Consider the following 17,126-nt stretch of genomic DNA (forward strand, 5'->3'; position numbering starts at 1 on the left):
CGCCTGCTTTTCAAGCCTTTGCCTTTTGTCGATGTAAGCAGGGAAAGAAGTATAGAGACGGGGAGGGAGAAGAGAATCGGAGTGTGTGCGAACACAGAGGTATGAGATGGAGAGAGAGTCCACTCGACTCAAATTTTGGTTTGGATATCTAGATTTCTGTGTACTGTACTTGTATCAAAAAAGATGAGTTAAGTTATTTCTTCCATGGTTTGGGTCTCCTTTGTGCCTGGTTCATCCTCCTTTTTTTCCCCCTCTACTCTGAACGTATTAGCTAGATCAAAAGCTGTTATAGACACAGATTTGAAATAACTGATATCGAGCAATCATATCCTGGGCAGGTCTTTATAGTTTCTACCCGCATGTTTGATGGAATGACGCAAAACGAATTTTGCCGGATAATAGATATAGTTGATTAAAAAAATAGAAGCCGGTATATCTGAGAAAAACAAAAAGTCTATAGTGATTATAAAGAGGCATACAGAGCAGAATCAACAAATATAGCTTCTCAGCAAGCATGGAGCAATAAAGTCCCGCAACATCATAAATGATACAGGGGTGTGTGGGATCCTACACAGCTAGACACTCTAATGTTTAGCAGTCACTTTGTCGCCGGTCAGCTTCTCGACAGCTTCCTTAGCCCTGCAGACGATATGTTAGCGGTGAAAACTTCCTCCACCCCCAAAAAAAGGAGCCAGTGATAGGGGCCGCAAGCTTACATATCACCGAGAGCAACCATGCAGACGGTCTGCCAAATACCAAGGCCTATACGAGGAGCTACACCTCGATACAATCCCTTGACTCCGTTCGTGCTATAAATATACTTGAAAGTCTTGCCCACAGTCAGGTTCTTAGGGCGGTTAGGGTCTTCAGTCTTGCTCTGCATCTCAACTCGAATAACCTCGATAGGCTGGTTCCAGGCAGACAACCCGCCACCGAGACCGCTCGCAATAATTTTTTCGAAACCGCTAAGCCTCTGGCCTTCTTCCTTGCCAGTGAAACGGCGGATTGCGCTTTCGGCCAACCGCGATAGACCGAATCGAGAACCCCAGTTGGTGGTTTGGCGAATAGCGACCGCGTTGACACCGCGGTTAATTCCACGAATACCTTCGCGTCTATATATGTCCATGAAGGTAGCAAAGGTACTGGGTGGCTTCACACCAGCGGCAGCCATCTTGTGCTTGGTGATCTCCACCGTCTTCATGCAAGTACAGAAACCCATGGTGGCGTATGCCTGGGCGACACCGCCAGCCATACCTCCGCTGATTCCAGCAATGAAATCGGATGCTCCGAAAGTTCTTGCGTGGTATTCGGCTTCTGATGCCACGAAGAGGAGGACAGCACCTTTGGTCGATGCCTCAATCCAGGCCCACGGAATGAGTCCTTGAAAATCTAATATAGGAAGAGTGCGTTAGCGGCTGGGCTAGCGACAATGACGAACGATTCATTAGAGGGCACTCACAGCCGAGCGCACCGCCACGGCCCCAAATCCGCGCCATGGCTCCGGCAAAGGTATCGGTTCTGTTGGCAGCCATGGTTGTCTTGATCACTTCCAGCGGCTACTCAAAACAAAAAAATAATTAGCAAAAATTTCCCATTGCGACTAGAAGATGCACGTAGTAAATACCTGTCCCAGCGTGGTGACCCTATCCGGTTGCAAGTAGTACCCGTTAGCTATCTAATCCAACGTAGCCACTAGCTTCTATCGTCTACTTACTCGAACAAGTTCAAACCAGCGCCAACTACGAAAACGTCAGTCAATCGCTCCCAAACACCAAGGGAGGTCCCCAAGAGGAACACTTACGCAGCAAATTGCTGAACTTGACGGGTTTCTTCTCGATGGTTCGAGGAGCGCTGTTGGCGGAGGAAACCTGAGCGGCGGACATCTCTGGACACTGGGACGCTGAAAGGGGCCCTGACCAAGGGATGAAGGGGGCGTCTTCGCCGGTTTTGGTTCGAAGGGGGGTTTTTAGATCGAAATTGGAAGCAGAAGCGTTGCCTCTACTGCCCTTGTCGCTGAATTCGGGGTGGTTCCGACAACGGAGAAATCGTAGCTATACAGCGCGCAAAGTGGTAGCTAGACTCCTTTGAATCAGGCGTAGCTGCGAGACTGGTTTTATTCAGGCTGTCTGTGGAAGAAGACTCTGAGAAATCACAGTGATGGAAGAGTGCAAAGTCAGGCTGATGCTGTTTGGATTGGAATCCTTTGCTCCGGAGCCTGCGCGCTGATGGGACCCGAATCGTTAGCCAAGAACCTTGGGGCAGCGAGTTCGGGGGACATTGGCCCGTCCCCTTTCTGGGGCCGCGAAAGCGTGTGAAAAGCATAAACTCACCGAGGTAAAAGGCAATTGAAGCGGAAGAGATGGCTTTGCACCTGATTTTTCTGCGACGAGGAGCTTGGACAGAGGACTTGCGATCACAGATTTTTCCAGAGAAGAAGAAGAAAAAGAAAAAAGAAAGCTGAGCGTCTGGACTGAAGCCGCGCATGAAAGCCTCTCGCGCAGTGAATGACTAAGCGGATACAGCTCCTTTCAAACAGTGCAAACATACCTAATCGGGACTAATGGATGATGGTGCCATCAAGCGCTAGGCTGGATACGGAAAGGTACCCGCTGAGTCAGCCGTATTCGTGTCACTCCCGCCAATCAGATGCGCCGGCTGCAGGGTGTGGCTGATAGCTGGCGTCTTTTAAGGCCGAGCTTGGACTGCGAACTTCGGCTTTGTTGAATTCAACAACAGCCCAACAAACAGCTCCAACCAACACCAGGCTACGGAGTACGGAGTACAGAGTAGCGGCGGGGAGATACAGATCACACGTTTTTATGCTATTAGTACATCAACAAAAGCGGAGCTCGCAGTACTTGTACACAAATCAATACCCAAGAACCTCTACCCTGCACCTCCCGTTTGAACCCAGATAATCCCATTTATAGGTAAGAAAAGAAATGTGCGCTCGACGGAACAAGAAAAGGTCTGGGTAGACAGTCGGGGAGTGCCAGGTCATGCAAGTTTTATACAGAGAGAAGAGGCCCTTTCCTCAAGGCCGAAGATTTTGGAGCGTTTACAACTTGGCGCCAACAAGTTTGGCATACGCCTCGGTGCTGAAGGACTTGGGGCGCTCAATCGGTGCGCCGAGAGCACGGTCGATGATCAACTGTGGCAGGACACCAAGAGCACGGGACACACCGAAGAGGACGGTGTAGTAGCTGGCCTCGGTCAAGCCATAGTACTGAAGGAGAACACCAGAGTGCTACAACAGCAACGTTAATCACATGGGGCAAAAAGATCTCAAGGGGGAAGAGCCGGAGCACTTACAGCATCCACATTAGGGTAAGGGTTCTTCGTCTTGCCATGCTCGGTAAGAACGCCGGGAGCAATCTTGTAGACCTGGCTGACGAGCTTGAACATTGGGTCATCAGGCAATTTGCGGAGGGCGAACTCGCGCTGAGAGACGTAGCGAGGATCAGTCTTGCGGAGGACGGCGTGGCCGTAACCGGGAACAACCTGACCAGCATTCAGGGTGGACCAGAGGTAATCCTTGATGGCCTGATCGCTGAGGTCGTTGCCAATGGCCTTCTTCATCTTCTGGAGCCAGACGAGCACCTCCTGGTTAGCCCTGTGAATGCAGCGTCAGTAAAATTTCATTTTCGAGTAAAAACATCATAGCTCAAAACAACATACAATCCGTGAAGAGGGCCAGCGAGGCCGTTCAAGCCGGCAGCAAGAGAAAGCATAGGGGAGCTAAGAGCGCTGCCGACGAGATGAGTGGTATGGGCGCTGACGTTGCCACCCTCATGGTCGGAGTGGATGGTCAGGTAAAGGCGCATAAGCTCGACAAAGTCCTTGTTCTCTCCATAACCGAGCTGGTTGGCCAAATTGAAGCCATAATCCTTGTCTTTCTGGATTGGCGCAACCTTGCCATCCTTGAACACGTTGCGGTAGATTTTGGAGGCGATACTGGGCAATTTAGCAATCAAGTCCATAGAGTCCTCAAAAGTGTATTGCCAGTAGTCCTTCTTGTTGATGCCCTTGGCATAGGCCTTTGCGAAGGAGGATTCATGTTCGAGGGCAGTAACGGCGAGGGAGAACTGAGCCATTGGATGCAAAGTGTTTGGGCAGCGATCGAGGAGCTCCTCGACGAATTTGGGAACGTCGGATCTAGCAGCCCATTCGGCAGAAAGGTCACGGACCTGTTGCTCGCTGGGGACTTCTCCCGTAAGGAGCAGCCAGAAAAGACCTGTTCGTTCAGTCAGATTTCCCCTTTCTAAATTATCCATTGCCTTTCATCTCATCTGGAGAGGTCTTTCCACTGACCTTCTGGAAGAGGCTCCTCGCCGCCTGGCGCTTTAGGTAGTAATTTCTGGCATTCGGGGATCTAAAAGAGCCACCTGTGAGAAATTGCGCATTAAGGCTTTTCCAACGTGGCTTTGACCATACCGTATATCCTCGGAAACGAATACCCTCCTCCGAATCGAGAACAGATCCCTAGATATATTTAGTACCGATTCCGCCGGCTATTTCCCTCAAAGGGGGTCGCATACCTCCCAGACAAGAGATTTCACACCACGGGCACCTCCATAGACTTGATCGAGAGTCACTTCTCCCAAAACCTTGGAACCGAATTCCCTTCAATCACAATGAATTGGTTAATCGTCAATTCGTTTTATTATCGTGGAGTATAGATCCACTCACTTTCTCAACTTCTTAACCTTCTCAACTTCACCAGGAAGCTTGTCGGCGAACGTGTCTTTCAAAGACTAAGGAACACCGGAATCACGTTAGCCTACCGACTACAAATAACGGCACTCTCCGAATGTACCAACCTTGGACTTTGCAGATGAGTAGGAGCGAAAGCAATTGAAAGCCGCAGACTGAACGGCGGGCTTGGAGGCAAAAGAGGTGGAACGGAGCGCAGCGCTCCCCAATCTGAGTGTCGATGCCATCGCCGGAAACAAACAAGGCCAACAGAGAGTAGAAAGGATGTCTCAGAGAAGGCTAATGTGGAGGGAGATGGGAATTGAGGTCAGGGTTGGGGAAGAAACAACAATTTAGAATTGCCAGAGCGAGAAAAAAAAAGAATAACTGGGCGTTTCTTAGCCCGGCATGGTTGGGGAAGAACGTTTTTACAGGCCTGGCTGCAGAGCTGCAAACAGGTTTCGTACGCTCCAGTACGGGATTCCTGCCAGCCCGTGAAGGTAAATTCACCGGAATACTGTCATGTTTTGTAAATTCTGTCAATAGTTGCTGGACATGTCCTCTTGCTCTGAAAAAGAACTATCCATCTAGAAAGCTGATTCACATGAATTCTGCTAGAAAGGGCCAATTCATAGCAGATTGCTACATACACCATGCCTACAAGCAGGCATTGGCAAAGAATTGCCGTGTCTATAGTCAGGAGCCGTTGTTCCCGAGAGCTCCCGTCGTTACTCTGTAATGTAACATAATTACCGAGGCCCTTCAGCATCAAGCAAGTTGATCATATTGACAGGCACTGACCACGATATGGAATACAAGGCAACAATTTTTGTGTGTAATAACTACAAAGGGTGACTCTCTTGTATTCGCTTTGCCAGGGGTGTGTTGTATTTGTCTTGAATCCTCTCCCACACTGCAGAGTTCTCAGGAGGTTTCAAAGAGCATTGTCCCAAAGGTCTACGAAAGAGCCTGATTCGCGCGTCATCATACATCACGATTGAGCATCATTGAGTAAGATGTATAAGCTGCTGAAAAAATTGCCCCGTTGAATGTCTTTTGTAGTGATATCCCCCATCGGCACAGTGGTAGTGACGTCACAATGCTAAACCATTGTTGAAATCCAAATGGATGCAATGGAAGACGGAAATGTGACAAGAATGAGATAACAGAGCAGCAGCGTGAGCCTCATTGTTGGAATTTCAAAGCATGTAGCATAATGGTGATGTCCTCAAGCGCTCTCATCAATATCACTGCTTTGTTCTGCACTTGTTGGGAGAACCGCCACCGAATGGTACAGTCACGTGCGCTTGTTTCTGAGTTAGGTCTAGCGCAGCCCAAGCGAAGCGCCTTTTCTGCTGCTCAAACTCTTCTTCCCAATTCTGTTTCTTCTCCATCCAACATCATTCTTTCCATCGACTCTCTTGTTGTAAATCCATCCTCCTTATCCATCTACCTTGCTTAATAGATGAGTCGGCGACTGTACGTGGCTTTCTAACGTCGATAACGCCTTGCTATTTGCCTCTGCGACTGTAGGCCATCGCTCGCTGTCATATCGCGAAGAGCTGTAGTGCCGCCCTGGCCCATCACTGAGAAGCTTCAAAATCAGCGTTGGATTGATTGCGTTCATCACTTAGACTCACTTTCCCCGCTGGCTTGAGGCCCAACGAAGCCCTGTTTCGTGCAGTAGATCCTCGAAAGTGAGCCCTTTTTGGAAGAGGCCAAGCTGCTCCTTTGGTCGTCCGTGTGGCGCGTTGGAAAGCATTCAAAAGCACTTGCAGATTTTTATAAGACTTTGGGCTGGTATCAACCTCATCTCGGCGCAAGATGTCATCTGCGGTAGCAGAGCTGGATGGCTATCTTCAATCCATGCTTGCACTGAAGCCCCCCGGTGTATCTCGCTCGAAAATCGACGGCATTACCTCTCTCTGTACTGCCAACGTCCAGGTATGGTCACACGTTTATCCCTTTTTCGCAAGTAAAATTAAACTGCGATGTCTTGAGTTGAGGCTTCCCCGAATTCGAGGCTAATAGTTGGTCAAATGCTCCTTAGTCCGAATCTGTCTTGATCCAAAAACTATATACCCACTTTAAAAGAGCTCCAGGAACACACAAACTTGGCGTACTTTATGTCGTAGACTCTGTAACTCGACAGTGGGTTGATTCTGCGCGCAAAGCTGGTCAGCCAACGGATAGCAATGCTCTAGATGGCACATTTGCTGCGGGTGTCAAGAGAGTTACCGATTTACTTCCTGTGCTCATGACCGATATAATAAACAATGCTCCTGAAGATCAAAAGGTACGCGTACTCTTAGATGTGAAATTGAAAACAAAACCATTCTCCAAGCCGACGCTCTCATAATGAGCCTTAAATCCGCTTCATTGGCCTTTTTCCTGGCCTTATGCTTGACTTCAACAACTTTTAACCTGTATACCCCTTGTTATTATCGTTGCCTTGCCCTTAATAGGTCATCTCCTTGGCTCTTCATGCTGTGACTGAATAGTTCAAACTTACGTATGGCCGTTTTTTCATTTAGGACAAAATCAGAAAGTTGGTGGATATTTGGGAGCGCGGAGCCACCTTTCCAGCTGCCATGCTCTCATCTTTCAAGCAAAAGCTCAATGCACCAGTATCTCAGAGTAAGCCCTCTCCCCTCTCGGACAGAACCTGCCCTCCCACATTGTGGTTTAAAACGTATTCTAGAAGGGCCACTGGGCAGAGTTTAGGGTGTGTGAACCCATAATTCTAATGTATGCGTTGTCTTCATAGATGTTCAATCTACCACTCCCGAAGGATCACCAGCACCCGGTTTCAATCCCCTTCTAGGATTAACACAGCAGCCGCAGCAAGGAGTTCCAGCTGTTAGCTCGACTCCAACTCAAGCAGTACCAGACACCTCAAGCATTTTGAAAGCTTTAGCAGATATGGCAAAACAAAATACGGCGGCTGCACCAACTATTCCTACTCCCGCTCAAACTAGTTCCAATAATGTATTAAATGCGCAGAGTACAGCTCCCGCTCCGATCTCTTCGTCTGTAGAACAGACTGCGCCACAACCAAACGGGCAAGCTGTAAACCCGTATGCTGGAAATCTTGCCGCTCAGTTTGCAGGCTTGAGTAATCTCGCCCCAAATATGTTTCCAAACCAAGCACAGACACAACCACTTGCTCCGCACAATCCGCTCGCTGCGTTGCTACAGCCGCAGCAGTTGCCGTCACTGCCGCCGCAACAGCAGCAGCCTCAATCAGCCCCTAGCAATATCACTCCTGAAGCGTTACAGCAGCAACTTGGCCTTATCCAGTTGCTAGCCGCGCAAGGCATTCCACAAGACCAATGGGCAACTGCATTGCAAATTTTAAGCCTTTCCAGTACTGCAAATGCCGGCATGGGCGCACTTAACCCCGCGGCCATGCTGTCTGCCTTTGGCCAGCCGGCTGCCCAGAATGCATGGGGCGCACCAGCCCATGACACATCATCACGTGACAGAGATCGGGAGAGAGAAAGGGATCACGATTATATGCGATCTCCTCCGAATCAATTCCGCCGTCGTTCCCGTTCCCCTGGATGGGAAAGGCGTCGTGAGGCATCTCCTCCTCGCCGTCGTGATAGCCCTGTGTATGGAGAGTACCATGGCGAGTCTCCCGGCCGCAATCGGGCCGATGGCCGAGATGGACGTGGTGGTCGTCGTGGTAATGATTATCGCCAACGTAGTCCCCCAGGAAGACGTCGCCGTAGTCCGTCACCTCCTCGTAAGGACAGTTCGCTACCTCCTCCAGGGCCGAAACACGTCGAATGGGATTATTCTATTGGACAAGGAAATATCAAAGGTATCTATTCAGCCGCATTCCGATGTTCGTGTCTATGTAGATCCATGCTAACGTAGTTCGAAAACTGCAGTTTTAAGTCGAACCCTGTTCGTTGGCGGTGTTACGTAAGTATATCAATCCCATGTGCTTTCTAGCGCCCGTCTCGAAGAAAATGCTCACGAAACCGCACAGGGCATCCGAGTCGCATCTCCGCTCACTCTTCAGCCGATATGGGGCTGTTCAGACGTGTATTGTCAACATTGATAAGCGCCATGCCTTTGTGAAAATGGTCACCCGCCGCGATGCGGTGACTGCCCGTGACGGAATGGAACAGTACAAGTCTGGAGACATGCAACTTAGAGTACGTGGCTTCCCATCTTTGAATCAACGGTTCTACTAACTTGAAAAACCAGACGCGCTGGGGTGTGGGATTTGGCCCAAGAGATTGTAGCGACTATCAAACCGGCATTAGTGTTATTCCCATCGAACGACTTACAGAAGCCGATCGGAAATGGATGCTTACAGCCGAATACGGAGGCACCGGTGGAAAACCGATCGAGAGCGGCATGGTCGTCGAAGAGCCTGACATCGAAATCGGCGCAGGAGTGTCCTCAAAAGGTACGTAACTAGCATCGCTTTTAAATATCGATTTTAACATGGAGGATAGCCATCAGTCGAAGAATGGCAACGGACCAAGGAGGCAAACGCGGCCCTCAATCAAGCCGGCCACCATTTGAACAACCTCGATTCCGCCGTCAAGAACGTGGTTCAGATGATGGACCTGGTAGCGATCGCGACCACGACAATTCCAGCGCCAATAACGTTGCTGTCCCACCAGCTGTCCCCGGTTTCGGTTTCCAGCTCCCTGGCATGCCAATGTTTCCTCCTGGCTTCATGATGGGCGGTGCGCAGCCAGCCTCGTCTACGACGACCCCTCAGCCTCCTGCGCCCGGTTCAGGAAGTTGAAATGCATAAAAAGGAAAAAGCAAAAGTGACATAGCATTTCAAAGTCTATACCTCTTACTGATAGCAACTTTCGAGAGAACGGCGTTGGAATTGGGTTTTCTTACTTGCAGTGAGAGTTGTGTGAACGGCGGCATTTTGGGAAGCGCATCGAATCTGTTCTATGCATTGTCTTTTGTTGTCTTTTTCTCAGAAATGTACTTCCACAAAGCCTTGTTGATGCACTCTTCTCTCACACACTGGCGCTTTGCTTGTTCACGTCTCGGTTTATTACGGATCATCGGTTTTGTTTTACTTCTTCACTCTGATCCCTGTTTCTATAATTGATACTTCTTTCTTTGTTTTTTTTCCCCTCTCAGCTAATCACTTTGCTTTGACTTTTTTTCTTCTTACTCATCTGCTACTTCTTCCAACGTTGGGATTGTCGGAGCTTTTTCTATTTTCTACTTTTTTAAAGAAAAACTTTGTACTTGTATAACTATCAGTCTCAGAATTTACATTGTCAAAAACTATACTCATTTTCAGTTTGCATGGTTTTACTGCTATGTAGTTGATTTTAAGACGGCAGTGCGAGTGTTTCACGTCTTGAGAGAGAACAATATAAATTCATCTGGGTCTGCAATAATCCAGCCCTTCGAAACGAGATAATATTAGCTTTATATATATATTTGGAAACTCAAGATGTTTGTGCATATGTATAAGCGATACCATAAAGAGGTACCAAGAAAGGACGGGGGAAGCACCAAAGGAATATGATATGAGCTTTTCTGCGCCCAATTTAGAAGTCAGGTGGCGTGGATGGGCCTTTACATTGGTGCCGTAAAGAGAGACACGAAGGACCAACGCTGGGCCGTTTCTGACAAACCCATCATGGACGGCTGATCATGATCAGGCATATGAGGGTGTGGCGATGTAATAGCAGTCGAAAAGATAACCGCAGAACGAGGTCAAAAGGAGAGCCTCCCAGGGTTAAGCTTTTGAGCTTATCTTAGTATCCACAGTCGGTTATCCAGTCTTGATGAAGCCAGGAACGAAGCTTTTTCTGAATTTAATTTTTTTTCAGTGACGTCCTACGCCGTCAGATCCGAAGGAGTATGCTCCTTTATCCAACGAACACCATGGCCACCAAATCTGGGTACTGTGGTTCTCCACACATAAAGAAGAGAATCCACTGATTTTCGAACGTTGCATCGTCACAGTCAGTCGACGTTATCAGCCGGATTTTCTTCGGGGATATTGCGATCCCGGCCATCGTAGTGCGAGCATTTTTGCCATATCCATCCACGGGCGTCGCCTACGTCAGGGTAGGAGTACGGGAATCGGAATAAACTGCTTCTGGCGAATTATCCTAACCACCGAACCACGTAAAAATTGAATCCCATCCTGTATCTGGTACCGTAAAGCCTGGGAGGCACGCTGGGCCGCGAAATCTGCGGCGAAAATAGTTTGGACCGAAGTAGGGTACGAGAAGGGAGGAGGGCGTAGTAAAATAGATCAGAGGATAGTTGGGTTTCGGTCGAGTTATTTCACCAGTCATAGATAATTGACGCGACTGATATTGCCCGTGTGCAATATAGCCAAGTCACGGCAAAGAATAGGAGGGTATCCGTTGCTTCCAGTCAAGCTCACCGATGCATTTGTTGATAAATGAATGATGCTTCAATTCACTTGGAGATGTCCGGGGCAAAACGGGTTGAAAGGTGACAGTCATCTTGTCTGCTAGGGAGCTGAGGGAGCTTGTGAGATACAGCGCGAGAACCCTGACATTGGAATTCTTGTCACTTACCAGATATTGTTCTTTCCAACGATTCCAGAACCGTTGAAGGACGAGACTCTTGTCATCATTCACGCAGTTCAACGGCCCATGAATCTGAAGATCTGGGAGGCCGGGATGCAAGATCATCGGCATCAAAAAGCGCAAACGAGCACCGGTCGCAACATCCCTGTCCGGTTCCTGCCTGGCCCGCACGGCGAACAGGGCCTCCTTCCCCCTTTCGTTTCAAGTTTCCAAAACGGGAAGCTTGCTTAGGGTCGGCCAAGAGAGGGAATTTCAAAACAAACAGAAAAACACATGACGAAGAAAGGGGAAAACAGGGGATTTATCAAGACTCCCAGGCGATAATTGCAATGGAGATGGCTTCGTGGTTTGGAATCGGCCACGGAGTCGATTTCCGCACAATAACATCATCGTAATTCATCGCAACATCAGAAAATCTGGAGGATTCACGTTGGCAAAGCTTGTCTGCTCACACATCAATTTTTGGCGTCGATCACTTGCAGGTGAGCGGATTACGCTGGCGGTGGGCTTCAAATACGATGGCGGTAAAGAATCAGGGGATGCCCGTGCATTCAGATTGGCTGCTTTCCTGCTTCGCTAGTCTCGCATGTCTTGCATTGATATCCTAGGGTCATGCGGGAGAAAGAGCCCCGTCAAAACTGTTCCTGTCAACCTTGGGAAGAACAGGCTGGAGTTGCATTTTCTGTTGCTCTTGGATTCAATTGCGCGTCGCGAGACAGTGAGGCAATTGATAACAACTTCCTCCGGACGGGCTGCAGGTTCCCAGGCCAGACAGCGGCCACAACCACCTCTGCGGTTCTCTGCCCGGTCAGGAATTGAAAGCAGGGCAAAACCACTACGGGTTGAACCGGGCCGGGGATTGTGCAACCTCGTCTCCGTCATCCCACATGGCTAGCGTGGAAGCTTTGTGTCTCTCGTCGTGTTCACGCACAACTCGCATCGCAAGACGGAGAACGCAAGCCGATTCCTGTTCTGCAGCACGCTCTCTTGCTACTGGCTCGAGGAGAACAGAGGGAAATCCAGAGCATGGAAGACCATCGCTGGGCAAAAAGAAAAACAGAGCAAGGAATTCTGCACGAATCAACTCGGTTGGCGATGCGGCATTATTGTTTGCTAGCTCCTCCGATTGTAAGCAGCATTGTCTTCGAGCTCCGTGGTGGATTTACGCAGCATGATTGCTTTTGAAGGCTTGAATGCTTTTGCCAATTTTAGCACACAGACTAGTTATGCTGCTGAAACTGCGATTCGTTTCTTGCGACACAAGTTTGACCCCATGCGATTTTGACAGGAATCAAGAATAGCCTTTGGATAGGTTACCACTGCAGGAGGCTTTCCGAGTGAAGCGGCCTAGCCTGGCTGGGCTTAGTGACTGAAGCTCGCCAAACCTTCTCCCTGGCCTTCTGGAAATGAGAAGCAGGCCAAAAGAGAGCGAGAACGGAAGTGCTTTGGTCTCGCAAAGGGCTGATTGACAGCAAGGCGGCACGCGGCTGCCTTGGACTCCCAACCAAGGATTGCGCGAGCTGCTCCAGTTGGTGAATCATCAAGCCAGGGAGACCCAAATCGCCAGAAGCGACTCAAACCACGGCGAGGAAACAGAGAAACGGTCTTGTAATCAAAACGCCCATGCCCCTGCCGCGGGCCCGAATGCCACTCACTCCGGCCCCAATGGACACGTCCCGCGGAGATCCCAAGCTCTCTAGCAGCTGTCCCGCAAATGATAGACCGCCGTATTGAACGGTTTCGAAACATACCGTCACGACCGCACCGTACATGACCATACACAAGGCAGCTTAATCTTACACGGACCACCTAATGCATGCAGCCTGATTGGCAGAGCGTTCCTGATGTCATGCCCTGCAAGTGCGCGGCTTTTCTCTCCTTCTAGAAGACACGTAGAACAAACCTGCCCCGTGCCTCGGAGAAAGGTTTTTGCATCGCTCCGGTTTGCCCTTTTTTGTCTCTCGCCCGATTTTGAGGCATTTTTGTCGGAACTCCTCAGCCGCGGAAATGTTCCCTGGATGTCGTATTGCGAACGCCATGACCACCGATCCATTCTTGAAGGATCTCGACCCGTTTGGTGTTGCGGAAAATTGCTGCCAAATGTCACCCGGAGTTGCCGTTGGTGATCTCGCTTCTAAATTTTGCACCTCGAAAGCCCTCCTTATTTGGGGGAGGAGTGAGGGGCGCGTAAACGGCTCCCCCGCATACAGCAGCGGGTTTGGGGGCCACTAATTAACTAGTTGACTAGTGAGAGCAAGGAGCAGTATCGGCAGTTCAACCCCATATCCATCGATGCTTTTTACAAAGTCGCAAAAACATTTATTCGTGTGTATACAAGTTTTCTACTGGGGCACAAACGTCCGATTTAACCCGTGTGCATACGAAATTCGGTGATTTCTTTTCGAAATATGGGTATTCTCCTCACCGCAAGATCTGAATCTTTGCCGCCCGATAGATTTTTCGCCTCTTCCCACCCAAGAGAGGTTACGTCAACTCGCGATGGATGTTGTCGCCATCTTGCAGCCATCCCATTTGGGAAAAATTCTTGCAGTTTGAAAAACTTGATCGAATTGGCGTGGCAAGCAGATAAACTGCCGGAACGGTCCGTGCGACCGGAGGGGTGGCATCCTCACTGCGACGATGCATGTCCAATGACAAATAAGCGCGATACCGTAGGGGGAGGCAGCGAAGATCTCCAAAAGTACATAGTTGCATGCGGGACTTCTCTGCAAAAGAGATTTCATGAAATAATAGAAATCTCCAGCCGCGCTCGCACCGCTGGTTGAGGAACCCGAGCCAATCGCGAGTTCTGGAGCCCTTGTTATTTCTTCCTATATCGCGGTGGAGAGTGTTGATTTCGAATTCAGTGTTTCCAGTGGCGTGGGCGAACCGTCTCGGGGGAAGATGATGTTTTCTTCCTATCCTTGCTAGTCAACCAGTGACGTCTTGTGACTTGTTGCCGACTCAGGACGGAATGTCCGTTTCTGTTGGTTGACGGCATCGACAGGCTCCTCACCGCTGATTAGACAACATGCCTGCCAGGCACTTTTTGTGAAAAGCTGCGGCCATGGCGGAAGTCTCGACAAGAGTATATGCGGCCGGGGTCAATATCCAGATGTTGGTGATGCGTCTGGCTCAAACACCGCAATAATGGCCGTTTTTCAGCCATTGCACGGCCTGCTCCAGAGCGCTTCATGACGCTCTCCATCTAGTTATATTGACAAACATAAAAGCGTAATGTTTGCACATTCTGCCAATGCTCGCCCTGCGTCGGAGCTTGGTGAACCGCTGCAGCTTATGTCAGCAGGGTTTTGGTTCCTGGAGCCCAAGAGGATTTTGTTGCCGAAGTTGCCGAGATTTCAATTTTCTCGCCCTCCGTTTTCCTGTTCCCTATTTGAACGCCTTTGGTGGGTCGAGGACTTGCGAGGGAACTTGAACGAGGGGGGAGAGAACGGGAGAGAGACGGGGCAAACTTGGCCGTGGCACTTTTGTTTTCGTTATATGGATCTTCTCCAGAATGAAGGGCGGCAATGGGCACGGAAAGGGAGCCGAGATTGGGTCGACATTATGCCGTTGAAGTCATGGCCTTTTGTCTCGAGTATCCCAAATTCGGCCATCTCCTCTGCAAGTCTGGCTTCGTCGCTGTCTTCTGGATGCAATGGAAAGAGCAGTAAGAGCGGCAATATCGATCATATGTTGCTCCGTATCTATGATGGCGGCTTGTAGGTCTTACGTACCGCTCAGGACTGCAGCCCCAATGCGGAGTAGTCAGTGCTCTTTGAACTGCACCTGGCATCAATAATCATAAACAATACTGTAGTTCAACAAGGACCGCGCACCCAGCGCGAGGCGGTAACAATGTAACAAACCAACCATACAATCTTGGCCTGCAGCCTCTCGGCCTGCTCAACGTGTCAAATCCCTCAGAAGCAAAAAGTATGTGTGTACAAGAACTTCTTAACTATTCGTCATCGGTGACGGCTTTGTGAACGCTGCTTCGTTCCTCAAGGGGATTTTATCCTCCTTTTCCCTCTGTCCTCCCCGTCGCCCATATTGCCCCAAAGCGGTTGCTCCGTCCGCCTGATATACTTACGTGGCCCTCCGTACAACCTCCCCTTCCAAGAAAGAAAGCCGTCTCGTCTCCTCTGTTGATCCCGCAGCGGAAACGACCATCGCCAAGACCCCGGGCTTCCATCCTGTCACCATCGCCAAGGCCAATATGCTACATTTCAAAAAAGAGTTCCCTCCGCTTTTTCGGCTGGCGTCTTTTGTTTTTTTTGTTTTGTTTTTTTCCCACCCCTGGTACGGCGGGGGAGAAGCGTTCATTTGGTGCTTTCTAGCAGGAACCGGGGGGATACAATCGGCAGCTGGGGAAATAGTGTTTGCTTGTTGGATCGTCTTTGCAGAATTGCTTCGAGGTTTTAATAGTATAATCGCCAGTTGCTGGAGTTCAAAGGAGGCCGGAAAAGGCGTGCTCCTTTGTTGCGCGCAATACTAATACATACACCATCTGCGCGCGGAGATCATTTCCCTCTTCTTTCGCTTTTCTTTCCGGAAACTCACAATCTTCCCTCTCCTGAGACACGCATCGTGGTGTAAGGTACGGCATACGCGCCTTGATAAGTGATGAATAGCGACATTCTTTTTGCTTTTTGCCAGCGGGATTTTCCGAGCGGGCGCATTGAATTTCGAGTAATGTCGCAGAGTCCTCTCGATAGGTGCTTGGTTCATGAGCAGGTGTCACCCACAAGTGAAGATCCAATGTTGGCGTTACTCGGCAGCTTGGCCCTCGTGGAACATTGGACGCAAGGACTGGCTCTTTGAAGCCCAAGAGGAATCTGCTGCGAAATATAGGGGCAGTGCTTTGTGTACCAAAAAGAAGAGGGTTATCGTTTAGATTTGCATTTTTCATTGAGGATCCTAAATGCCGAGAGCACCTACAGCAAAAGCTCCAGGAGTCATTTAACTTGAGTTCTGCGGCCTTGCCAATACTCTCTCTTTCGGTACTGTTAATTTAACAGCTGTGAAGATGTCATTTTCCTGGATGATTTTTCTTCAGGTTCGCTGATGCACATGTTCCGGCGGTGACATTTTGGTTCATGTGCGATCACGGCCAAGGGCGATCGCTCCCAAATGATTTGCAGGTTGTGCGCGGAGCTAAATGCTCCATCAGGGGTGAAGCTGAACTGTACAGAAGTGCCCTGGGTTGATCGCGGGCGCCAAAATGGATAAGAAATGTAAAGAAGAGAGCCACACACTTGAAACAACACTCTGCCTGAAGCTTCTCTATCCTGAAGAGATAGAAAAAGGGGGCGCCATTTTGAAAGTCAACAATCACGTCACCGTTCAAATTGCAGTTAATCTGCTGCTCCACAAACTTGTTGGAAGGCCGGCGGTCGGTCATGATCTTGCGTAGGGAGATCAGATGAGATACAGGTTGGGGAGACGCTGTATATTATGAAGAAAAGAGGCGTGCTTGATCGGATTTTCTTCAAGGATGATTCTGGTATTCGTTGATGAGATCATGGGCAAATCGTTCCTAGCGGGATCGAAGCAGCCCAGCGCCGCCACTGATGCAAGAGATTGGCCTGTGGGATGCCTTGCAAGGCTCCGTCGCGGTTCATTGAGTTTCTGCATCGATTTGATAGTTACAGCCGACTTGCCTAATTACTGTGTCCGCTCAGGCCTCGTCCTCTTTCATCGCGTCCGGAGGGCAGTTCCTCCCCGAGGAGCACACTCCCGACGAGGCGTTGGTGGGAAAGGACCACGGACTATTACGTAGTAGCAAGCAAACTATTATTAACGACACCTGAGGCTGTATGTAATAATAAAGAGGGTTACAACGGAAGTTTCGGTGCCAATTCCGTT

General features: G+C 49.5%; 6 protein-coding genes across 6 annotated transcripts; 3 read left to right on the top strand and 3 right to left on the bottom strand.

Annotated features, from left to right (window-relative positions):
- Positions 1 to 584: 584 nt before the first annotated feature.
- UREG_04089 (mitochondrial DNA replication protein YHM2) lies at positions 585 to 1,883 on the bottom strand (the record flags this gene model as incomplete). Its single annotated transcript, XM_002544526.1, has 6 exons — positions 585 to 639; positions 717 to 1,389; positions 1,460 to 1,556; positions 1,625 to 1,643; positions 1,715 to 1,739; positions 1,802 to 1,883. The coding sequence occupies 6 exons, from the start codon at positions 1,881 to 1,883 to the stop codon at positions 585 to 587; spliced, it is 951 nt and encodes a 316-aa protein (XP_002544572.1).
- Positions 1,884 to 3,058: 1,175 nt separating this feature from the next.
- UREG_04090 (citrate (Si)-synthase) lies at positions 3,059 to 4,940 on the bottom strand (the record flags this gene model as incomplete). The annotated part of the gene is made up of 8 exons (XM_002544527.1): positions 3,059 to 3,247; positions 3,313 to 3,613; positions 3,679 to 4,234; positions 4,312 to 4,372; positions 4,435 to 4,482; positions 4,539 to 4,623; positions 4,690 to 4,754; positions 4,821 to 4,940. 8 exons carry the CDS (start codon positions 4,938 to 4,940, stop codon positions 3,059 to 3,061), a joined length of 1,425 nt encoding a protein of 474 aa, XP_002544573.1.
- Positions 4,941 to 6,516: 1,576 nt separating this feature from the next.
- On the top strand, positions 6,517 to 9,463 carry UREG_04091 (uncharacterized protein; the record flags this gene model as incomplete). Its single annotated transcript, XM_002544528.1, has 8 exons — positions 6,517 to 6,636; positions 6,845 to 6,988; positions 7,227 to 7,329; positions 7,460 to 8,518; positions 8,589 to 8,622; positions 8,690 to 8,858; positions 8,911 to 9,115; positions 9,165 to 9,463. 8 exons carry the CDS (start codon positions 6,517 to 6,519, stop codon positions 9,461 to 9,463), a joined length of 2,133 nt encoding a protein of 710 aa, XP_002544574.1.
- A 1,099-nt stretch (positions 9,464 to 10,562) lies between these two features.
- UREG_04092 (uncharacterized protein) lies at positions 10,563 to 11,302 on the bottom strand (the record flags this gene model as incomplete). Its single annotated transcript, XM_002544529.1, has 4 exons — positions 10,563 to 10,754; positions 10,814 to 10,890; positions 11,090 to 11,220; positions 11,247 to 11,302. 4 exons carry the CDS (start codon positions 11,300 to 11,302, stop codon positions 10,563 to 10,565), a joined length of 456 nt encoding a protein of 151 aa, XP_002544575.1.
- A 3,523-nt stretch (positions 11,303 to 14,825) lies between these two features.
- Positions 14,826 to 16,155, top strand: UREG_04093 (uncharacterized protein; the record flags this gene model as incomplete). The annotated part of the gene is made up of 3 exons (XM_002544530.1): positions 14,826 to 14,980; positions 15,079 to 15,194; positions 16,040 to 16,155. The coding sequence occupies 3 exons, from the start codon at positions 14,826 to 14,828 to the stop codon at positions 16,153 to 16,155; spliced, it is 387 nt and encodes a 128-aa protein (XP_002544576.1).
- A 327-nt stretch (positions 16,156 to 16,482) lies between these two features.
- Positions 16,483 to 16,674, top strand: UREG_04094 (uncharacterized protein; the record flags this gene model as incomplete). The annotated part of the gene is made up of 1 exon (XM_002544531.1): positions 16,483 to 16,674. One exon carries the CDS (start codon positions 16,483 to 16,485, stop codon positions 16,672 to 16,674), a length of 192 nt encoding a protein of 63 aa, XP_002544577.1.
- Between the last annotated feature and the right edge of the window lie 452 nt (positions 16,675 to 17,126).

Source organism: Uncinocarpus reesii, genomic scaffold, assembly GCF_000003515.1.
Source record: "Uncinocarpus reesii 1704 scaffold_2 genomic scaffold, whole genome shotgun sequence".
In the NCBI taxonomy this organism is placed as follows: domain Eukaryota; kingdom Fungi; phylum Ascomycota; class Eurotiomycetes; order Onygenales; family Onygenaceae; genus Uncinocarpus; species Uncinocarpus reesii.